Below are 25,408 nucleotides of genomic sequence, written 5' to 3'. Positions count from 1 at the left end.
ATCTCTGGGACTGCATATTTCTCTTCAGGCTGAGTGCAGGGTTCCAAGCCTGACTAAGTCGAAGGCCGCTGTCTTTATTAATTAGATCGTCCTGTAGTCGGATTTTGATGGCCTCTTTAGTAATGCAGTCCCAGAAGTAGGAGGATTGACAGAGTATTTTTGTTTTTTCATAGTCCATAGTATGGCTAGTGTTTATACTATGGTCAGCCACGGCTGATTTAGTGGCCTGGCATAATTCGGTATGGCGCTTGTGGTCGCGGCACCTCAGGAATGGTGGAGGGGGTAACGGCTAGTATATATAGGGCATTGAGAGGAACGGCACAGCATTCGTCAGGATCCACCTGAAGATGGCACCATGTACGTCTGCCGAAATATTGTGGAGAAATTACGACGCTACCTGGTCGGATACCCGAGAACTGTTCAGATTAGAATCCTAATCTGTTATGAAAGGAGCTCAATTTTATTAAACTCCTAGGAATTTACAAGGAATCAAAATGACGAACAAGCTACAGTATAAGGTTAGCTGCTGTTTTCTCCTCATGGGCTATGGAGCAGTAAATAATACTCTGTCCTCCATACGCCACTTTGCACTGATAGTGCGTATAATCAATGTAATGTAGGATGTTTCACATGTGTCATCCATCTGCTTATCATGGAAAGAAGCTCTTTTAACAGTAATAGCAGCAGCAACTTGTGGTACCAGCACCTTTTTAATAGTGTCTGCTGTGGAAATTACTCAATTCGTAACCATATTTGGATGATTTAGTATAGCATTCACATCAACTCCACGACTTGCATTGTTTCATACAGGTATGATTGCTTGGGTTACCTTTACGACTGATTATTGAACCATACTGAATTAGGCCTATGTAAGATCTTCGCAGTGCAAGGGTGCCTCTGAATCACAAATAGTGCATTTTTTGGTGGCAGGGCACGATGTTGCTCTGTGCCCAGTTTTCGTTTGGTGGAACATATATGTTTTCTCATGGTGAAAGCAAAATAAACAAGAATTTTAAATTTTGTTTGCATTGTACGAACTTTCTATGTTTTGCCTATGAAGTGTGTACTGTAGCATTGAACTTCTTTCAGACATCACTCTTTCTCTTATAGAGCACATTTCCAATTGTATGCACTGTGTCAGAAATGTTTCACCTTACAATCTCGACAGTCCCATAAAACACAGTTTCGTTAGAGGCCATCTGATCCTGAGTGTCGGTCATTTTCATCCTACGGCACAACAGAATGATAATGCTCTCAACTTCCAAGTCACAGCTTGCCTCATACACCTGCACACTTCAGTAAGAGGGAGCAAGTCGATGAGTAGGAAGCAACTGCGGCACCATTGTTCTCAGACTCATCATACTTAGAGAATGACAGTGGTAAGGAAGGAGGACAGTATAACAATGATGTAACAGCAATGTCTTGATTTCTAATGTATGAAGCTTTCAACATTTTACTCATCTTTTCTCCGTTTCTGATCTCTGATGAGTGGTTTATTTGAAATTTAGTTTATGAGTTGGTGTTTTGTAGCAGGTGGCACTCTCTAATGCTGAGTTTCTTCGTCAGGGAAGTAGTTGTACGGAATGGCGTGCTGTGGATCTGACATGGTGATGGTCGATGTGACAAGTATGATAAGTTATCTACAAAACTATTGTGTTACGGAAAGCTGTTATGTATCACCATTGTGAGAAGGAAATTAAAATGGTGGAGGTGGCTCAGTCACACAGTAGCGACGGATTCATGTGATAATATCATGAGGGCACTGTGTGTATGTCCGTACTGTGTGGAATATTGTTTGAAAACTTCTGGACTGCTGATCAACAGTATAGTTTACTTGACCTGCTATACGGTTTTAAGTCAACAAGACGACTGCCGAGTGAGGTGGTGCAGGGGCTAGTGCACTGGACTCGCACTCGGGAGGACGACGGTTCAAACCCGTGTCCAGCCATCCTTATTTAGGTTTTCCATTATTTCCCTAAATCACTCCAGGCAAATGCCGGGACGGTTCATTTGAAAGGGCACGACCGACTTCCTTCCCCATCATTCCCTAATCTGATGGGACTGATGAACTTGCTGTTTGGTCCCCTCCCCCAAATCAACCAACCAACAAGATGACTTTTAGCAAATGGTCTATTATTAATTAGTTTTCTTTTTGTAGGAAAGTGTGCTCTGAATAAATTAAGTTTGTATCACATAGTGGGACCTAGGGTTGTCGTTGAAATTGAAGAATTGCCATTTAATTTTAGTTTTATTGCTGTTTGAGGTAGGAAGAGGGGTATTAGATACTGGAAGGGGCTTTTGGTAGGTGGGTAAGGGAGGCATTTTTGTTTGTAGGGAAGTAGGTGGGGAAGATATTGTACTTGTTTTTTTTTGTGTTGTTTAGCACATGTATTGGAAGTTTTTATTGAATTTTATTTATTTATTTATTTATTTATTTATTTATATATTTTAGGTTTTCTGTATGATGACATTTTTCAGTTGATGATTGCAATTTTAAAATGTGTGTGTTTAGCTTTTGTTCTTATTATGACAGTATTTGCGCATGCTAAGTGTGTGCTTTGGGTTTATTTTAGGTGTTAACTGAGGTTAATGATGTGAGGTATAGGGAGAGGGGGTCACATTTCAATTAGCAGCACTTTTCAGTGGTTTGGATTTCTCACTACTGGAAACTGTTTAACGGACTAACAGATAGACAATCATGTTCCACAATAGAATAGTAGCTGATGGTAGGTTCCTCAGGTCTAATTTACAGTGTCAAACATCAATGTATTCTTTAAAGTGAGAGATCAGATAATTGTTGTCTGTGATGTTTTTGTTCGTATATCATCTGCATCTTTTAACATTTTGTTTATTTATTGTGAGTGGTAGCTTGGATCATGTTGTCTACTTGACTCTTTAGTAGCAAGTGTGCTGGAGATTGCAATATACCATTCTACTTTGCACATTTATATGTTGGTTTTGGTGTACAATGTAAGTATGTTTCATCTGACATCTGAGATCGGAGCTACCATGGCTCGGTTAGAGATGATCTAGGACTGAGGAAGGCTTGTTTACAAAATCGCTTGGCATTAAGGAAAAATATATGTCGACCAGACAATCTGCAATATTTACGACAAATAAGTTGAGCAACATCGCCACATCTGCTTACTCCAACTTGAGAGATCTGCGGTGGCAAAGTGCTTTCTAATTGAGGGGTACAGAATGTTGTATGATGAGACACAGATAGTTGATCCGGCATCTTGCTATTGGGACTGTGTTACAAGGGAATTAGTTGAAATTAGACTGGCAGAAAATATTATAAATAGGGAGAAAGGAAATCCTGTAAGTGAAACATGGACTCCTGTTTTGTCTAATATTAAAAAATAATTGACTCTGACTCAGCTGGCACAATGTATTGACCTACATATTCTGTAGTGACTTATTGTTCTTGCCGCCTTACATAACTGGGGTACTGTACTTTAATTTTGTGTTGGGGGTAGTTGTGACAGCCTTTTGCACATGCACTGTTGGTTATCCACGGTGTATGAAAGGGTTGCTATTTACGATAGGCACCCATTCTGGTGAGGTTTAGCAACCAGTGTTCTCACCTATGGCAGTCAGATGGATTGCTGAAATATCATGTCGAGATGATTATATGAGCTGGCTGCAGGCCCAGCAAGGATATTATAAGTATTTTGCCAAAATAAAATTGGAGAAGTCAGTGGAACATTATATTTTGCAAATTGTAAAAACTGGTTGATACAATTTTTGTGGAGCAGTTCTGTTTAGTTTTATGGTTAAGGTTTCCTACACGAGATTGTGTGTCAATTTGTTTGCTATAAACAACACACTAAGTTATTTGTGTGCAGTGGTTTGCATCTGATTCTTCCATTCTTACCACAACAAACAGTGTACCCCTTGTGTGACTATTGCACATCCTCAACAGATATTGTTTGTAAATTATATGATTCTATTTTTCTTTTATAGATAATAATAAATTTGGTCAACGAATGTTGGAGAAGATGGGATGGAAGAAAGGATGTGGTCTTGGAGTAAACTTGCAGGGGATGAAAGAACACGTCAAAGTGTTGGCCAAGAATGACACCAAAGGTACTGAAATGACTACATTATTGAGATTGACACTTTTTCCCCTTGTCTGATATTGCAGTTTTCCACATTGTGAGGTTATTTTTGACCATCGTAGACACTTAAATATTAGTTATCTCGCCTGTGCTCAAGTACTTACTCATGTATGTTGTTAATCAAAGTATCTTTTACAACCAAATATTTAATTTTAATTTTATTAGAAGAATATTTCTTATCACTTCAGTTATGTTTATGAAACATTGTCCCAAACTTTTACACTCCTAATCTACTGTACATATTTCCACCTGTAACAAACTTTGATTTTATATGTGTTCACACAACTGTTTTCATTATACTAAATTTTCTCTTTCAAACTCGCGTGGTAAGCAAAGAGAAGATGAGTATAAAGACACTATCAAAGATAATGCTGGGCCCCTTTCTTCTTACCTTTTTTCAAAGACAGTTTTGTACCTAAGAGCAATCAATGCCTTGGCCCATTTCACATGGACTAGACACTTTTTATGTCTTTGTCTTAACTATTACTTCTAGTCCCCCCCCCCCCCCCCCGCCCACCCCCCTAGATAGTACCATTTAAAAAAAATAAACATTTGACACTCTTCTCCCGAATGTTTGAATATTTTTTTTAATGGTTTCGCTTCTCACCATCACATTTCCTATAAAGAGTAACCTTCACAAGCAGGCTGAGAGAAGCATGTGACCCTGCTTGGCCACTGTATCATCTTTTGCTTTATTGGATCATTTGGATGCTATACAGAGTCGCATGCAGTCAGCTCACCTTTCTCATTGTTAGTGTAAGCTTTCCATATTTTGGAGTTGGGAAAATCTTATTCAAGCAGCTCATGAATTGGTGCCAAGAGTCTGAGTACACAAGATTCCAGTCTTCTCACCAAGGAAAAATTTGTGGCACTACTGGGAACAAAGCCCGGTTCTCCACGTGGCAGTCAGGCACACTGATTGCTCCGATAAGGAGCTGAATAGCATCTATAACAAAGAAATTTTTAGTTACTGTATATTAATTGTTAATAATCATTTCATTACTCCAAGTTATTTTTTGTAACAGTTTTAACCCAGTATTACATTTGCTCTTTCACATATGAGGAAATAGATTTATCTTTATACTATACTTGCAGAAAGTTTTAAGACATGATGTTTTTAGACAACTGAATTATGGGTTTTCAATTAAAATTTCAATGCTCCATCTCTAACACTTTTGCATATTTAAGTTTTTCTGTATTGCAATTAGGTCTATGAACCCCTGGGTTCTGACTAAAATGTTTTCCTTCCCTGAGATGGTTAATCCCAGAGAGATGAAATTTTTACTGTTGTTTTATTACAGCAAAAAGGAAGTAAAAATTTTGTTGCAGTAGTTCTAGCAGTTGTGAAGAAAGAAAACATTTTAGTCAGAAAAATAGGAATTTTTAGCCTTGTTTACAAAATGGAACAACATTCCATCTCCAAATGTATTAGAGCTAGAACAGTGGAATTTTAATTGAAAACCCATAATTACGGTGTCTAATAACATAAAGTAAAACATAGACAAAATGCTATTACTTTAAGGATACATACAGATTCAACAAAATTTAGACATGTCCCTATAATTTCTGCAAGCAATGTGTGCGCGAGCGCGCGCGCACACACACACACACACACACACACACACACACACACACACACAGAGAGAGAGAGAGAGAGAGAGAGAGAGAGAGAGAGAGAGAGAGAGAGAGATACATTGAGCCAACTGAATACACTGTGTCGGGAATGCAGTTCTACAGCTGGACTGGGGCGTGAGGAGAATGGTGGCGGGGAGTGGAAATGAGCATTGGGGAAGGGTGGCTGATGGCTGGGTGAAAGGTAGCTGGTGCATGGAATGGGAATGCAACAAGGGCACAGGCACCACTGAATTCATGCAGTGCATTATGGCGATGACCTGAAAGAGTGAATTGAGAAGGGGCAACATAACAGAGAAATGGGAGACTAGGAATGATGATATGGCTGCAGGATGAGTAAAGTTAGGGGCCTGTGGCAGGGTGGAGGCGGATGTGTGATGGGGAGATTGAGGCCAGGAGGATTATGGGAACAAAGCAAGTGTTACAAGGATAAAACCCATCTGTGTAGTTCAGAGAAGCTGGTGTTGGGCAGAAGGATTCAGATGGCATGGGTTGTGAAGCAGCCATTGAAATCAAGCGTCTTGTGCTCAGCAATATGTTCCACTTCTGAATAGCCAGTTCTGTTGTTGACCACACTTTGGCAGTGGCCATACTTTTGGGTGGGCAGCTGGTTGGTGGTCATGCCCACATAAAATGCTGTGCAGATATTGCAGAAGATTTGGTATATGAAATGGTTGCTTTCACGGGTGCTGCTACCACTGACGGGTTAGGATAATCCTGTGTTGGGCATGGATTAGGACGTACTGGTTGGGTGTATCAGATATGTGTTGCATTTGGGTCTTCCACATGGATATGACTCATGTGGCAATAGATTGGGAGTGGGTAGAATATTTCTCGTTTCTTGGCTCGATGAATGATAGTTGAACCCCTGATGTGGTTCAGATGATTTTGGAAATGAGGGGCTACTACTTTGTAGCTGGTTTTTGGGGGTGATTGGAGGAATAGGAATGTGTGAAAATGTGGTGCAGGAAATTTGTCTGCCTTTTAGATGATGTATTTATCATATAGGGCAAAGGAAATTGTGGTCACTGGTCCATGGGTAGACAGACTACATGAGAGTGGTGATGTGGTGTGGAAGGGATGATAGTTGTCAAAATGCAGGTATTGTTGATGGTTAGTGGGCCTGATAGGAACAGAAGTATAGATCGAGTTATCAGAGAAGTGGAAATCAACATTCAAGAAGGTGGCACATGGCGCTGAGGAGAGCCAGATGAAGTGAATGAGAGACAAGGTGTTGAAGCTGTGGAGGAATGACAATAGTATGTCTTGGTCTTGAGTCTAGATCATGGAAATATCATCAATAATCGTGTATAAGAGGTTCTGGAAAGCTGGAAAGGTTACCTCTAGATGGCCCCTAAACAGGTTAGTATAGGAGGGTGCTCCCCATGCGTGTCTAGGGGTTAGAATAGGTCCGAGGTATTCCTGCCTGTCTTACGAGGCGACTAAAAGGAGTTTCACATGTTTCGGCCTCTTTGTGATGGTCCCCTGTAGGGTTTGAACTCCATTCTTCAAAATTTTTCTGAAGAGCGAGCCAATTGGGGAAGGGCGCCTTACAAGTTGCATTGTGTCCATTGTGCATTGAGATCTTTAGCCCACTTTCTCGTCGTCGCATTGCAGCCCTGCTCATTCTCCATCTCTTGGGCAAGGACACCTTCCTGGGTGTGTTTTCCACCATGCACTACACAATGTCAATTTCTACATCGACGATGACCATGGACATCTTTGCACCTTATATCCAGCACGGCAGCCAGTCTGTTGTGGTGGGGCCACCATGTACCCTGTAGGTTGTAGCTCCCTGACTACACAGGGATGGCTCTGCTGATGCGTGCGCCGTTAACTCCCCATGTGTGCCAAGGGGTAGATGCCCATCCTCCTGGGGCATCGGGACTCCTGGTAATGTCCATCCTGCCAGGTGGCCTTTGCTGCGGATGGGTGGCGCCTGTGGGGAGGGCCCCTGGTCAGAGTGGGTGGCATTAGGGTGGATGAGACGCCATGAAGCATAGTGCATCATCTCTTGCTGGTGGTGAAACACCAGCAGTCTCTAAGCGATCACGAGCTCAATTCAATGCACATAAGTACGATCCCAAATTGTTCCCCTCCCTGGCCACACCATGGGAGGAACGTCAGGCTAAGTATGGCAGTGGATCTTATTCACCTCGGTACCTTGTATGTTCGAGAGCTGATGGGGCATCTCTCATGACGATGAAGCCTCAGTTTTTTGTTGAGCATTTAGAGGACAAGTTCGGGGAGGTGGAGGGCTTGTCCAAAATGAGATCTGGTTCAGTCTTGATCAAAACAGCATCCACTGCCCAGTCACGCGAGTTACTCGCTTATGACAAGCTAGGGGATGTTCCTGTAACAATTACACCCCATAAGAGCTTAAATATGGTCCAGGGTATTATATTTCACAGGGATCTTCTTGTGCAGTCTGACAAGCTGTGTGCTAACTTAGAGCGACAAGGTGTTCATTTCGTCCGGCAAGTACATAGGGATCCAAAGGACAATCAGTTAGCCATCGGTGCCATCATCTTGGCCTTTGTGGGTGATACATTCTCCGAGAAGGTCAAGGTGATGGTATACCGGTGTGATGTTAAGCCATATATCCCTCCCCCAATGAGGTGCTTTAAGTGCTGGCAGTTCTGGCATATGTATTACCACTATACTTCCAGCATCATATGTCGTGACTGTGGACGTCCATCACATCCCAATACTTCATGTGCCCCGCCTCCCATATGTGCGGAGAGCAGGATTCTCCAGAAAGAAAGGAAAATCATGGAGTACAAGACTCTGGACTGACTGATCTACACTGAGGCTAAGAGAAAACTTGAATGCCTGCATTCTGTGCGTATGACATCATCTCACGCTGCCGCTAGAACAGTTCTGACGCAATCAGCTCCGCCAACACAGGTTACCTCTCAGAGCTGGAGACTACACCTGCCCCTTCTTTGATGGTGGGAGGCACTTCCCTCCATGTTGCTCTTGCACCATCTATTTCGGAAGCTACCCCGCCTCTCCCCCCTCCCCAAACCATCAGGGACGTCCGTCCCCACTTCTAAGCCAGAGAAGCTAGAGTGGGGTCTCCCGGGACTACTCCCGATTTTTATCCAGAACTTCCTGTCGCTCCATACTTTCCATGTCCAAGTTGGTGCCTTCCATAGTTCCATCCATATCCAGGAGAATGGAGTCCCACAGGGCTCTGTATTGAGTGTCTCTCTCTATTTTTAGTGGCCGTTAACGGTCTAGCAGCAGCTGTCGGGCCCTCCATCTCACCTTCTTTGTATGCAGACGACTTCTATATTTTGTACTGCTGCTCCAGTACTGTTGTTTCTGAGCAGCGCCTCCAGGGAGCCGTCCACAAGGTGCAGTCATTGGCTGTAGCCCATGGCTGATAGTTTTCAGCCACAAAGTCGTGTGTCGTGCACTTGTGTCTGCATCGTACCATTCATCCGGAACCCGTACTTTACTGTAATGATGATCCACTCACTGTAGCGGAGACATATCAATTCCTAGGACTGGTTTTCATCGCTCTAGTCACTTGGCTCCCTCATCTTCGTCAGCTTAAGCAGAAGTGCTGGCAGCACCTCAATGCCCTCCGTTGCCTGAGCAACACCAATTGGGGTGCAGATCGCTCTACGGTGCTGAAGCTCTACAGAGACCTTATCCAATCCAGAATTGACTATGGGAGTGTGGTTTATGGTTTGGCAGCGCCTTCAGCATTGCATTTACTCGATCCTGTGCACCACTGTGGAGTTCGATTAGCGACAGGAGCTTTTAGGGCGAGTCCGGTGACCAGTGTACTGGTGGAGGCTGGTGTCCTTCCACTGCAGATCAGATGTGCGCGACTGCTCGCCAGTTATGCAGCACACATTCATAGTTCGTCTGACCATACGAATTACCATCTCCTTTTGCTGCCCACGGCAGTCCATCTCCCGCATCGGCGGCCTAGATCGGGGCCAACGTTTGCAGTTCGCGTGCAGTCCCTTCTCTCTGAACTGGAGTTTTTCTCTTCACCACCTTTACTTGTGGTCCGTTCACGTATGCCTCCATGGTGTACGCCTCGGCCACAGCTTCGTCTGGACCTTTTGCATGGCCCTAAGGACTCCACTAACCCCACTGCTCTCCGCTGTCACTTCCTATCGATTCTTGACGTCTTCCGGGCCTCTGAAGTGGTTTACACCGACGGCTCAATGGCTGATGGTCACATAGGCTTTGCTTATGTTCATGGAGGACATATTGAGTAGCATTTCGTGCCAGTTGGCTGCAGGGTTTTCACTACAGGGCTGGCGGCCATATCTCGTACTCTTGAGTACATCTGCTCATGCCCTGGCGAGTCATTTCTCCTGTGTACTGACTCATTGAGCAGCCTGCAAGCTATCGACCAGTGCTACCATCGCCACCCCCTGGTAGCGTCCATTCAGGAGTCCATCTATGCCCTGGAACAGTCCTGATGTTGTGTGGTGTTTGTGTGGACCCCAGGACATGTTGGAATCCCTGGCAACGAACTTGCCGACAGGCTGGCCAATCAGACGACGCGGAAACTGCTTCTGGAGATAGGCATCTCTGAAGCTGACCTGCGTTCTTCGTGCACTGCAGGGTTTTCCGGCTTTGGGAGATGGAATGGCATAACAGCACGCACAATGAACTGCGTGTCATTAAGGAGACTATGAATGTGTGGAAGTCTTCCATGCAGGCCTCTCGCAGGGAATCAGTTGTCCTCTGCCGGTTCCACATTGGCCATACATGGCTAATGCATGCTTACCTTCTCCGTCGCGAGGACCCACCTCAGTGTCACTGTGGCTCCCAAATGACAGTCGTCCACCTCTTGCTGGACTGCCCACTTTTAGCCGCTCTGCGGCAGACTTTTAACTTTCCCAGCACCCTGCCTTCGGTGTAGGGCGACAATGCCTCCACAGCAGCTTTAGTTTTACGTTTTATCCGTGGGAGTGGGTTTTATACTTCTATGTAGTTTTTAGTGCATGTCCTTTGTCCCTCCTTGTCCTCTACCCTAGTGCTTTTAGGGTAGAGGTTTTAATGTGTTGCAGAGTGGCTGGCTTTTCCCTTTTATTCTCGTGGTTGGCCAGTCACTGTAATCTTCTTTCATTCTGTCATGTTTTACATCTTTCTAGCATCTCTCTGTTGTTTTCTTGTCCTCTTTTGTTCCTTTTAGTGTTCATTGCCTCCCCTTCATTCTTGTGGCTTTTCCTTTCTTTCCATTTTGTGTTATATGTCTCCTCTGTTTTATTCTCACACTTGTGGCATTGTTTTATTAGGAACAAGGGACCGATGACCTCGTAGTTTGGTCCCTTCTCCCACCTTTAACCAACCAACCAACCTATAGGAGGGTGCCATGTGAGTGCCCATGTCCACTCTTCAGATTTATGTGTATATCTTCCCGTCAAATTTGTGGTAGATGTGTGTTGAGGGTGTAAGTAGATAGAGGTATAAGGAATGAAGAGGTGGATTTGGAGTTGGAAGGACATCCGGAGAGGTAGTGTTCAAAAGTGCCAAGGCCTTGGGCACCGGAGTTTTCCAGTCTATGGAGGTGCTGCAATAATGATGAGAAGGAATACAGATGTTAATGGAGTGAGGATGGTTGATTGTATCTGTAATACGTCTATGAGTAATTGGTCAACAAGAGCAGAGATTCTTTCATTTGGTGCACAGTATTTAGCTATAAGGGGAGGCCATGGGTTGTTAGGTTTATGGATTTTGTTAAGCATGTAGTAGGCGGGTGTGTGGAGGGGAGAGTGGTCATTATGATGGGGATGGAAATGGATTTGGGAGAGAGATTCTGGTAATGGCTCAAGGACTTGACTAGGGACTGGAGGCTATGCTGACTGGACTCCTAGGATCGGATCACAATTAGAAACAACTTAAACTGGAACCATCTTATAGAAAAAGACATGGTGAAGGTGAACCAAAGACTGCAGTTTATTGGCAGAACACTTACAAGATGCAACAAATATACTAAATAGAGTACTTCTCCGTACCCTTCTGGAGTATAGTTGCATATTATGGGATCCTTACTAGATAGGATTGATGGAGGACATTAAAAAAGTTTAAAGGTCAGCTTGTTTTGTTGTATCATGAAATAGGGGGGAGAGTGTCACGCATACGGTATTTGAGTTAGGCTGACAATCATTAAAACAAAGGCATTTTTCATTGCAGTGAGAAGAATTCATATGAAAGCTAGTGTAGTTTTCAGTATTGTTTGTGTGTCTGTCAACAATTCAGTGCCTCTGCTTACCTTTACTCCTAAAATATGCAGCTTAAAATCACAATTTGCTCACTCTGGATCAAATTAGGATAAATTCAGCTTAAGTTCTTTGTGCCTTCGTTTTATTTCTACTGTACCTAGGACCATTTGATAAAAAGGCAGTAGCATTTTGTACACAAGCAGCACGCTTGTGTTGTTAGTGTGCACAGGTGCAGACTCCCAGATTTTGCGTGCACTTCTTTCAGTATGTATTAGATAATCAGCTAGTCAGTTAAAAAGTAATACCAATTGTCAGTATTTGTAGGTTTTATCAGCAGGCGAGCATATCATAAAATGTGTTGTTTTCCATACTATTGTTAAGAAACTGTGTTTACTGTACACTCTTGTCTTGTCTTTTTGAGGAGCAACTATGCATTTGTCTGTTTTCTTAGAAGTGTATGCATTTATGAGTTACCACTTTATGTGAAATTCCATAGTAATTAAAACTGCAAGAGAAACCATGTTACTTTGCCTGTTTTCATTCCTTGTTTTAAATTGTAGATTAAACAATTCCAACTCTGTCTCACGGATGACAGCACCTACGAGTGCCTGTCAGCTTATGTGCAGGCAGGCATAAGTGAGTAGGTTACTTGCAAGGTGGTCCTGTTGCACCACATTCGTTCCTTGTTCCAGGCATGTACAAGCTATTTGGCCACTTATGCTGCGGACTCTCAACTGAGGCATAGTGTCTCGTAGGCTACTGCCCAGCTCTGTAACCACCTGTATGTCAGCGGTTTTGTCCACTCCTATTTACCTCTGTCTGTGGGCATATGGCACTCGAGCTGGGACAACCTGTTGCAGATATTTAGTTCTCTTAAGTCAGTGATTTGGGCACAGCACCCTTACAAACGTTTTGCTTAAATTCGACACTTTCCGTGATCCATTATATAACTGATTTTGTTTGTTGTCACTTTTTTTACAGGTTTAGGGTGTAAAAATAGTAGTGACAATGAGTGGATCCATCACCAACAAAATTTTGAAAGTTTGCTATCGGAGCTCGCAAGTTCCACATGTGAAGAAATTAGACCGCCTGGAACATCAGAAACTAAGCCTGTTTCATTGGAAGAAAAATCGAAGAAATCCCGAGCCAGGGTGCAGTAAGTATAAAATATATTTAAGCGTTCATCGATAATTGCTACTCTTTTCTGTCTCCACTAACTTGTCATTATGAAGCTGAATCTACTCTATTACCTTCCTACTGCCTCTCTGAATCATTATAAGCCAATTTGTTTTGAATATCTTTAGGGAGCTATTTTAATCTACAGTTTCTCTATTGAGTTGTGTTTGTAAATTTTCCCCAATAAAATGCAATTATTACACCATCATTCCTTGCCCTTGCTTAGATCTCAGCTGGCGATAAAAGACCAAAGTTTCTGTGCTATTGAAATTCAGTTTTGATTAGCAATTTGTGGTGAGTTAACACATCTGTGCATTGAAGATGGCTTTTGTGAATATCTTCAGACTCAGTATAAAGATGAGGAGGAGGAAAATTGTAACTGACAGTGAGATCAGAATTCTTAAGAAACATACGTTTCTTACTTTCTTCTTCTTCTTCTTCTTCTTCTTCTTCTTCTTCTTCTTTAAGTGTCCATCATCAGGAGTTACAGGAGCATGTCAACAGTGAAAGGTACGGAAACCTAGGGGTAGGAATTGAAGTAAATAATGTAAGAGAAGGGCTAAGAACATTTTTAACCAAGGATTGTTGGATATAATCAAAGCAGAGAAAGAGAGAAGCCCTTGTACAGCAATAGACAGTGTTTTAAGTCATGGTCATTTGTGAATTTGTTGGTTCGCTTGATTGTGTTCTGGTAAATGTAACTCATTCAAATAAATTGAATAATAGGAATAAGTATTAATATTGATAAATTGATTGTTCCTGAGCTGGCACCTGGACAGTAACCAGATTTATTGTGCTAACCTCCGCACTTGCTTTACCAAACACTATGAGAAGTAACATTGTAATTTGGAAGTTGAGAGATATACTTAAACATTGGGTTCAGAAATAAGCTGAAATGACTAATATATGTTGAGTAGAAATGCTAGGTAATACATGTTGAGTAGAAATGCTAGGTAGTGAGCAACCTCTGTGCCACCATACACATTTTGTTTGTGATAGACTTGTCTAGGAATTCAGGGCTTTTGAAAAATGCTTAGTGTTATTCTACCTGCCTGTCGCATCAACTTATAAATAAAACTCCCAAAGGGAAGGCTGAACTTTTATGGATTAAAAACACCAACACAATAAAAATTTAAATTCATGCACTGGGAGTGACTGTTAGAGAGTTCCTAACTGTAACAGGACAAAAAAATCTTTGGAGAGAACAACATTTTAGTTTAGTTGGAGGCTGCAGTGATTGTTTTGAAAATAATTTATTGTTTGCAAGTCATATGCATTTTTAACGAAATAACCAACTTAAGCTGGCATCAGCCATTGTCAGATCTATAAGACAAATATGTTTAAAAATTGAAATATAATTTTTGCAGATTACATCAAAATTTTAATACAACAATATAAAACAATGTCATGAAAATACCCGCCTTGATTCAGTCCCACCAATGATGAAACCACATAGTCAATGAATATACGTGTGGAGGGTCCTGTATATAACAGCTAATCCTTTGCTCAATAAAACATGTAAAGTTGTGACTGAAGGCATTTTTTAATTCATACTTCCAGTCAATAAAAAGTTTTTCAGTAAAAAATTTAAGAACATATGTAAGTACTTTGGTCAATAAAATGTATAAAACTGCATTACAAAGTCGGCATTTACCGTATTTTATGACACAAATGCGTCTGTAACAATCGTGTAGTTATGTAAAATGGTATGACAGTATGGTAATAAGTTCATACCTTTAAAAATTTTTAAACATCCTTTAAAATCTCATATTGAATAATTGTGTCTTACATATATATAATCATTATTGTTAAAAGGAAACACTGAACATGTTCAGGGCTGTCTAAAATGCAGATAATTTTTTATCTGACCAGCATCCTGCTCGCCAGGTGCATGTTCATCACTTTGTTAACAGCACTCTCGCTAAGAGTGGTTAGGCAGGTAGAAGGCTAATTCAACCCGACATGTACTTGTGGTGTCCACGTATGACTCCATATGGCAGGTGGAATGATGTGTGTATAAAATGTCATCAAAAATTTTAAAAATACTCATCTCTTGCGTGATCATTTAGCAATTTATTCAGGTCTTTTTGTTTACTAACGTAAATTCATAATTCCTCAATGGTGTCCAAGTGTCTTTGCTTGCCAATTATGTGCAAGGTTTTTAAGTTTTCATTCTTGTTTGTAATACTACATTTTTCTTTGCTAATATGAAACCCCAAGGCTGGTATGTTGCTCTTTTATATATGTTCATTGAAATGAATGTATTCTCTCTTGAAATCTTGACATGTAATATTATGCAGAGTCCACTTACTGAGAACTTATATGTCCTAAGTGTGATATTATGTCATAGTTTTAATTTCAAATTAGTGGTCGTTAAAAGCTACTCTTACATTATTTTTCTGAAGAGTATGTTCAGTTTTTCTCTCTCAGGTTCATTGTATGCAATTGTAGCTATTTTGTCTTGTATATTCGTTGATTTTATTTTGTTGTGATTCACTGGTGGGTCTGCTCTTGATTTTATTTTTATTATGTATTTTTACTACAATTTTTGCATCATAATTATTAGCAATGGCTATCTGCTAAAGAGTACTAATTTCTTTATTGATTTCAGGGCCATCTAATGAAAATCGTAGAATTCTAGGTTTCATTATACAGAAAAAGACGTTAAAGACATTAAAATATGAATTAAATTATGTCTGTGCATGTTAGTTTTTGATAATTTGTTGACAAATATTTACTGCTAACTTTTGAAGTAGGTGAACCAAAGTTATTTGACCTCTGTTCTACTGTAAATGGCTATGGTACGACATGCGACATGGCTGTAACTTGATTGTACTGTATTTTAATTTTGACATAATAAGCATAACTTTTCTTTTAATCCCTACCCCTTCTCCTCTTGCAGTTTCTAGTTTGTACCCGAATTGATGCCGAGTCCTTACTTAGCCTAATATTGGTTTTTTATTTAAAATATTGAAGAAAAATTTTGACAAGTAACCTCTACTAGCAAAATGCAAAATTTCTCCGTCCTGATGAAAATGGTGACCCATACTCAGTCACAGGCATTGGTCTCTACTGACAAACCTCGTACCATGCATGGCACCATCGCTCTAGTGTGTGCAAAGTGCTCAAAAGCATGGTGAACCAATAACAGCTCTGGTGGCTCAAATCCGAGGAATATCTATCCTGATATCAGCCTACCTTTTAAGAATCCCTTGTCACCACTGATCCTCTTATATACTTCATTTGGTTCCAGAAGCCATAATGCACAGCCTACATTTCATTCCCATACTTTTCAGTTTGTAGGAAGCATAGGAAAGTACCTGGCTCTACCACATCCTTTCTGCAATCCAGATTTGAGGATTCCAAAAATCTTACAAATATGTATCTACATTGAAGCACCACAGAAACTTGTATAGGCATGCGTATTCAACTACAGAGATATGTAAACAGGCAGAGTACGGCTCTGCAGTGGCAATGCCTATATAAGACAAGTGTCTGGCACAGTCATTAGTTCGGTTAATGCTGCTACAATGGCAGGTTACCGTATTTTCTCGAATCTAAGCCGTACTCGAATCTAAGTCACACCTGAGAAATGAGACTCAAAATCCAGAAAAAAATTTTTTTCCCAAATCTAAGCCGCATCTAAAATTTGAGACTCGAAATTCAAGGGGAGAGAAAAGTTTTAGACCGCACTTCCAAATCAAAACAAATGTTGTCCATTGTAACATGAGAGACAAATTAGATCGAATGTATGAAGTTACAGCTACAGTAGTTTGCTTCGAGTCGTTAACTTAGCAGTTAAGCTTTACCAGGGAGCCATTGCTGTGCGTCAAGTGCTCCGTCAGTATTTATACCTGTACCCTTTCTTTTTCAAGTGCTTCGTCTGGTTTGAATCGATTGCTTATTTTGCTTTGACCTGATACATGCCTTTCTCTTTGTTATAGGTGTTTACGTCACTCTAAGCTGAAAATGCATTATTGTACTGTGTCATGCATTGTTTGTCGCATTCTGATAATGAGTGTTTACGACCTGTCGCCACTCGCGGCGTGGCTTGCTTGTATGCGCGCTACCGCCGCTTACAATAAAAAAAAAAAAAAGGAGAATTGTCTCATTAGTGAAACAATGGCATGAAACTGCTATTTGTTGTTACTTACACTGCTGCTTTCTTTGCTAATGATCAACAAGAACCAAATAATAGACTCTGTATGACAGATGATGTTCTGAACGAGAGTTTAGCGAAAAAAATTTTCCCTTTGAAAATCTTTGCAGACGCCTCTGTAGTACATTACATTCTGCACAGAAATTAGTCATCTTAGATTTAAAAATCTAGTCAGTTGCCGTGCTTCATTTCGGACTCTATCGCTATTCAGCATAAGAATAACACGAATATAAACATGAAATGATATGTATATTCTTAAGATATATATATTCTTCCGTGTTTGCTGTTGTCTCACTCTAGTTTCGTAGTTTATTTGGCAGATAGGATTTAAATGAGATAGCAGCAAACATGAAAGAATACACGGCATAATGTTCACATTCGTATTATTCTTATGATGAAGAGAATAATGCATGTGATTCACAATTAATAAAAGTTCCTATTAGCAAACATCTCGTGTCACAGGCAAGAAAAAATTCAGAACGTAGAGTTGGCCATATTGCCATACATCCCAAACAGTCTTGCCAGTAAGGGCATCAAAATACAATTGTCTACATTATTTAACAATAATTTCAGCATATTATAAGTATGCAAAGATGTGTAAGTTTTGTTTTACTAATGCAGCGTATGCTGTGTAATTACGTAATGTGCAGAATAGATATTGGAGCTTCTGAAACACCAACCCTTTCATTTGCCAGTAACTATATCATCTGAAGAGATGAAGTCAGAAACTGTTTCAACACTTTTTACAGCTATTGTATCTGTATTTTTTGTCTTTCCTTTTTACCCAAGCTTAGCAAAGTTGAAAATGAATTTTTATATTGTCTTTTTTACATCTTTCTTTTTTTAAGTAATTCATTAAGAAGTCTTAATTAATTTCAACTATTACGTTTAGTTCCTGGTTTAGTAATGCTTCTTTGTGTGATAAATCTTGAAACAGGTTTCACCACATATTGTTATGTTGCAAGTTTAGCATTGGTACCTGGTTTCTTGGTACTCATTCTGTTCTGTGCAAACCACACATCCGAACATTAGCATACTTTTCTTCTAATGTTCACTCTCAGTTACACCTGGAAAATGCCTCCCAGTAAGCTGTAGAGGATTCTCATCATCAGAGCACTTTCCTCTGCTTTATTCTGTTGTGTATTTTTCTGCAGTTTACCTAATGAGATAAACTCTTTGAGTAAACAACCTGTGAAAAGCATGAGCATTTAAAATGCACAGATCCAGAATGTAAAAAAAATGCTCCTTGTACCATTCCACACAGGTCTTACTGAGCTCAGTAGCATGTCACAAAAGTCAACTGCTTCCATACTCAAATTGTAATCTACAATACATTGGGTTTTCTTGATTTTTTTGCCAGCATTTCTTTCAGTCTTCTCTGTTTCGTCAATTTGTGTTGTGTTACATGGGGTCAACATTCTCACTTCTCTTTTATCCCATCACTTGATAAAAGCATCTTGTCAGTTGATTTGAACTCAGTTTCTCCTCGTTCAGTGTCATCTGCAGTTTTGGCTTGCTGTGCCTGTTCTTACAAACAGTGCCATATGCAGTTGTTCCATAGCTGTGAAGACAGAGAAACAGGTCTTGGCTGGACTACCAGTTGTGGACGTACAGAGTATGTCCCTGTTACAAATATGGTCTAGTAAGTGTTGCCACTGCTTTACCACTTGTTCTAAAATTGTAGAATCCAATTACTGCTGTTGTGCCTGTATGTGCTATGAAATTCAAAATCTACCCAGTCTGACAGTCACACAGCACAAATGTCTTTATTCCAAATTAACTTTGCTTGGATGGAATAAATTGTTTAAAAGATAATTGACTTTTAAACAACAAGAGATATCGCCAGTACAAGACTTCTGATGTGCACTAAATGTACTGAAAAATGTCATATTAATATTATCGGTGGTATTCCTAATTTCAAACAGATTGTCACTTCCAGTATTTGCAGAGTTGTCACTAAAGGGTAGCATTCTCAAAACGGTCTTAGGACCTTTTTTCTATAAACTGGGATATTAAAAGTATATTTGTGGACCAATAATCACTTATTTTCAACTATTTAACTTCAAGCATTTGAGGAAAAATAGCAACAAAACAAAGTGCCTGAAATCCAACATCTTTCTACTTTGACATGCAAGAATGCGCAGCTTCTGCAGTATTTGCTCTGATGTACACTTGAAGTTGATTCATTTCATCTGCTATAACTACAACAGGTCTCCTGACAGAAATGTAATTAAAAATGGCAAAATGCTTGAGTCATTTACCAGTTGACATTTGTGTCCTGAAGCCAAGGCAAGAAATGCATGCTTAAATGGCTGGAAATCAGTTTGTTTCCAATCAAAAGTGTCATAAGGTGTGCTCTTTTTCCAGAGCATTTTGTTATCACTTTCTGATTCTTCAGATTCTGAATAGCTACCGACTGCACCTCTTGTAGAAACATCAAGCTGGTGTGCTGTACCAGCTGATGTACAGGGCTGAGGATTACTTCTAATTCATGATTCCATTGAAGATTCGTTGTTGCTACTGAAATTAGAGAAATCTATTCACTGTGGCTCCTATTGAGTATCTCCATGATCTCTCTATTTGTGGAACCAGGGACATGACACATCTCTCATAGGACAAAAAAACATGAAGTTAAATCTGATGGAAAAACGCAAAGCAAAGTTGAATTTTCCGTCAAACTATGCATCAAACTGGAACTCTGAACAGCTACTGGAAGACCAATGCGGAAATACAACTCTGTGTATTTATACGTGTCTGGGGCACACAGGTACCTGTGAATCAGTGTGCATAAAGCCATCCACAGCACCAAAGGGCTGATGGAATAGGATGCTTAAACACATCAATAGCACTGTTGGAAAATGCAAGGTCTATGCTGAAAACTCATCAGTAGCACCTGGGTAGTGGCGGAGCAGGAATAACTGTGTCATCCACAGCAGTCAGAGGATTATACATTCAATCCTTCTAGCACCAGCAACCTTACCTGTCTTGTTTGCTCATTTTAACATATCTGACAAAAGTGTTTTTTGTACATCTTGTCAGTAATAAGTGTTGTGCTGGATGGATGTGAGATATAACCTCTTCCATAAATCCCAAAAGGGAGTATATTTACAGGCGTGGCAGAATGTATAATTGCAAGACGCTTAGTCACAAAGAGTTTATGAATTGACACTGTAAATTGCTCTGATTGCCAATTTTTCGAGGCTAAGAATATTCCATATGAAAACAGAGCTGCCCCTGAACAAGATATCAGTGTCTCAGCTCATGGCTTTTAGAGAGCAAATTGCCACTCCATTACAATAAAACAGTGCACACAGTTCTCACAGAACTCTCTTGAAAAGAAAATGTTTTTCATTATGGATAAGTAACCAATAAACAAAACATTTCAAATTTTTAGGACTGAAGATATATGAAGAGCTGTCTAGGAAGTATCACATTTAGGATCTAGTACAGGTCAGACGGTTTATGTGTACTGAGGTATATTGCTATTATGATATACACTACCGCCTCAAAAACCTTTGAAAACACTAGTAGCAGTGATGAAATAGGCCTGTAGTTGTGTCAGTTATCTATTTTATCATTTTTGTATAATTCAGTATTTCTGGAAAATGACTATACCTGAAAGACATTGCACAAATTTAAATGCAGCACTAGTGTACTGTAACCTGATCGTCATAAGCCTACTTGATATTTCATACTCCATGTGAATCTTTGCTTTTTAGTTATTTAATAATTTATGCAGTGTATTTTTTCTATAATTCTATATTTGCTTAAAGCTGTAAAATTTGCCAACTGTTGACAGAAAGTGGTAATTAGGTTGTGCAATCCAAGTGGACAATGAAAATTTTATTTCCCCTTATGAAAGATGTAAAAATAGACACCCATGTTCTATCCTGATATTTGTTTCACAAGTGAACATGCCGTACTAATTTTGTTCTGTGAGCTCCCTGTTCTCCTGATGTAATGGACAGTTTTGGTTTGTCCACTGAAATTCTTTGGTGCTTTATGATGGTATTGTCTGTAAAGCAAATCTTTAACTGATCTGTGACTGCCCTTCAACATAATACTCTAGTACTATAAATTATTTAATTTGGTTGCATGTTAGTTCTGCAGTCAAATTGTTTGTACTGTGGACTTCTTCTCAAGTGTTTAAATGTCTGCATTTCAAGTGGACCCTTATTTCTAAACCATCTGTTTATTATGCTAAAGTGGAACAATTTTTTGATTGATTTAAGTTTCAATGTTTGTGTGTCATAATGTGGCAGGCTGTTATTAATTTATTTCACTCTGTGGCTAAGAGCTAAATAATCATGAAGATATTGTCTGTGACTGTGCTGTTGTTTTGCTATTCTTCAATTGGAAAATATGCTGTTTGTATCGTGCTGTACGAGTCGAATGGTTCTCTTAACAACATTTTCCTACAAAAAAATTGTAAAATGCTAATATCGAAATTTTTACTAAATTAATTTTGATGTCTGTCTTACAAATTAATCCTAATACAGTGCTAAGCATGGAGAGGAAGTTTCTATAGCCAAATCTAGGAGATTCATAGTTCAGAGCCTTCAAATATTAGCTCTGTACAATGTTTAATATGACATTACATTTAAATGAAAACTTAAATTTTGCGTCTGCTGGGTTCTACAGCAAATAAACGCCACCTGGCTGGGTACAGTTGGTTTATTTATTCACACAAATCATCATGGAGCCCTCACCACAAAGTAATTCAAAAATTGTAGTTCCAGTGAAGAAATAGTCTTCAGGAGGTTCTGTCACCTACACGGGGCTATTGCGTCAATAGTAACACAGTACTAGAGAAAGTTTGGAGTCCATCAGGCTAGGCTATGTCATAGGAGTCTAGGCAACATTCCAGGGTTAAAGCATGACGACAAACACAATAGATGGAGTTAAGCTCAAGGATGCTCCACCAGGTGGGGCAGGAGTGGTGAAATCGAGTGGAATACTCTGTGATGGCTGATTCTGGAGGCAACTGGCTGATGTGCTGTTGGAGGCTGTCTTTTCTCTGCTGTTTGGTCAGTCGTTTGTCCTTCTTTTGTAGCTTGCTTCACTAGACAGTTGGCTGGTGTGCTGTTGGAGGCTGCCTTTCCATAGCTGATAGACACATAAGAGGCATTAATGGCTGGAAAGAATTCCTCACATAGAAATGAGATAAGATATATGCCCCTAAATGAATTTTGCATTGCTTTTGGACATGAATGATACTCTGAAATAAAAATTTGAAATACATATCAACAATATATGGATATAAATTTCTGTACTGGAAAATACGCATGTTCCTATTGAACCACTTGTCTTGTTTTTAATTTTCCAGATCTTTAAATTCATTACACTGTTCTTAATTTTAAAAATACATTGACTTTTGCATCCTCATTTTCAATTAGAAAAATAGCGGTGTATAGCATCTGATTATCCTAGAAGCATCGACAGACTGTATCTTTCAGTTTTACAGAGCTGTTACCTAATTGTAGCTGGACTAAGGATGAGAATTATATTCATCCAACAGACTGATGTACTGTGTTTGAAAGAACTGCATGGAGTTGGTCATGATGGAATAAGGCCAGGTGTCTGAACATTTAAAAACTCATCGTGTGGCCAGGCATGTAAAATGTATTCCATATGCCAGGTGACTGTGTATAATACTGTTAAGTTTCTCCAATTGAACATTATTTTAATAACTGCCTGTTAATCATGAGGTACTATGGATTCTACATTTTTTAGAAATAGATGTTACTAAAGTAATTGTTAATGTATAAATTCAGTAAAAATCCACCCTATAGTTTTCAGAGGCCCAGTGTAACTTCAATTTGACAAATAAAAAAAAGGAGGACCTGCAATTTGTGTTTTTTAATCATTTTTATATGTTATTTTAGAGCATTTTAGGTACTTTTGATTCACATCGTACCTTCTAAACACTTCATCTAATGTACATCCTGATGACAGATGCTGAACAATCAGCTACACAAGCTGGGCAGTACATATCATTCTTCATGATGATAGGGAATAATGGAATTAGGGACATGAACTTGTTGTCATATAGCTGTTGGGGGTGGAATGTCCTATCAGTATAGGAAGACGCGTAGACATGTTCAGAGTACCAGATAGGAGGACTGGTGGCGCGCGTAAACACGTTCAAAGCACACACGGACAGGTACAAAGGTGTGCATGTTAACACGTCAAGAGCAGTTAAAGGGTTAAATTATGTTAAAATTCTGTTACGCTGTTAGTTTGTGTTGATCTGTTCTCTATTTTGACTCATGGTAAGGTGAGTGTGAAATATAGGTTTTTGGGTACCTGGACTCCATTAAATGCACTTCCATTGGGAATTTTTGTAGGTTGTAGTGTGGCGGGTTGGAAGATAGTCCAATGTTTTTTTTTGTTTCACGTTCCATGGATCCATTTGCACAATAAATTGTAATGCTGTGGAATGAGTCATTTTACATTCACATCGCAAATTAATTTGTAAATGCGGCTACATGCAGAACATTTATAATTTCGTTGTTATTTTTTTAATTATACAGATGTGAGTTAGTAATTCCTACCCACCACCTTTTACACATTACAATAACAGACCTACTTCTACTTAATGGGAAGAGTTGTCAAGGAGAAACTTTTTCAGTTCGTTTTCAAATTTTACTGTACTGTTTGTATCAGACACCGTATATCACTGGGTAAGTGATCAAAGATTTTTGTTGCAGCAGTGTGCATCTCTTTGTGCTAAAGTCAACCTTAATGTAGAGTAATGATTGTCAGTTTTTCTTCTGGTATTGTAATTTTGTAGATCACTGTTTCTTTTGTGGAATAAACATACTGTGAAGCAGCAGTTAGAATGTCCAACTCCTTAAACAGATGTCTACAAGATGATTGTGGGTCAGCACCACATGTTATTCTGATTGTACTTTTTTGAGCAATGAAGACTACATTTCTTAAAGATGAGTTACTCCAGACCATAATCCCATACACCGGGGGTTCCCAACAAAATTTTCTCGAGGATACCCTCATTGAGCATGATTGGTACCTTGTCATATCACAGTATCAATTACCTAAAAAAGCCAAATTAAGAGTCTTTTTATACATTTTCTATTTTTGGTACTTAGAAAAAACATTGACATAGTCATTTCTGAAAAATATTGAGCAGCCAAAACAAAAAATCTGTTATCATACGAAATATATTTAATATATTTCTTATTCTAATAGCATCTTGCAGACCCCTCTGACATAGCTCGCGGACTCCTGGGGGTCCATGGACCACCTGTTGGGAACCACTGCCATACACCGTTACTGAACATAAATATGCAAAATATGTTAACTTACTGACAAGATTTACAATGATTGTAAGTGCAAATGTGGCTGAACAAAGTTGTTTTAGAAGTTCCAAAATTTGCTTTTTTCGTGTTTAAACTCTCATCAGTAGGGACACCTAAGAATTTTGAAGTTTTCAGCCTATTTATTATTTTCTTGTCATCATTAGTATAGTACCCCTAGATGTGCAGAATTGAATAGGTTGTGTCTTCTTAAAATTGATGATGAGACTGTTCACATAAAACCAGTCAATGATACTTTTAAGGACATTGTTTCTATTTCTTCTGTTTCTGTATGTATGCTTGGATTCATTGCGATATTAGTGTCATCTCGCAAAAAGAACTAATTCTGCTTGTTGTATATTTGTTGGAAGATCATTTGCATATATGAAGAACAGTAGTGGACCTCAGATTGAGCCTTAGGGAACTCCATATGTAGGCTTGAGGTTTTCCTGCTTGCCGTAAGAGGTGACTAAAAGGAGTCTCACACATTTCGGCTTGTATGTGATGGTCCCCTGTAGGGTTTGACCTCCATTTTCCAAATTTTCGCGAAGAACGAGCCAATTGGGGAAGGGTGCCTTATATGGTGCATCATGTCCATCGTGCACTCAGATCTTCTTCATTCTTAGTCATCATGGCTTTGCAGTTCCTGTGGGTCCGAGGGTTAGAATAGGCCCGAGGTATTCCTGCCTGTCGTATGAGGCGACTACAAGGAGTTTCACATGTTTCGGCTTTTGTGAGGGTCCGCTGTAGGGTTTCACCTCCATTCTTCAAAATGTTCCCGAAGAGCGAGCCAATTGGGGGAGGCGC

The 25,408-nt window shown here is 39.8% G+C and overlaps 1 protein-coding gene across 1 annotated transcript in view; it reads left to right on the top strand.

Moving 5' to 3' along the window:
* The window catches only part of LOC124721665 (PIN2/TERF1-interacting telomerase inhibitor 1-like), an 88,978-nt gene that overhangs the window by 23,963 nt on the left and 39,607 nt on the right, over positions 1 to 25,408 (top strand). The window contains exons 2-3 of the mRNA XM_047246737.1: positions 3,967 to 4,089; positions 12,932 to 13,106. Coding sequence (XP_047102693.1) covers positions 3,967 to 4,089; positions 12,932 to 13,106 — 298 coding nt within the window. The remainder of the gene's footprint in view (positions 1 to 3,966; positions 4,090 to 12,931; positions 13,107 to 25,408) is intronic.

The sequence above is a fragment of the Schistocerca piceifrons genome, chromosome X, assembly GCF_021461385.2.
Source record: "Schistocerca piceifrons isolate TAMUIC-IGC-003096 chromosome X, iqSchPice1.1, whole genome shotgun sequence".
NCBI lineage: Eukaryota > Metazoa > Arthropoda > Insecta > Orthoptera > Acrididae > Schistocerca > Schistocerca piceifrons.
This window is presented reverse-complemented; position numbering and strand designations above follow the sequence as displayed.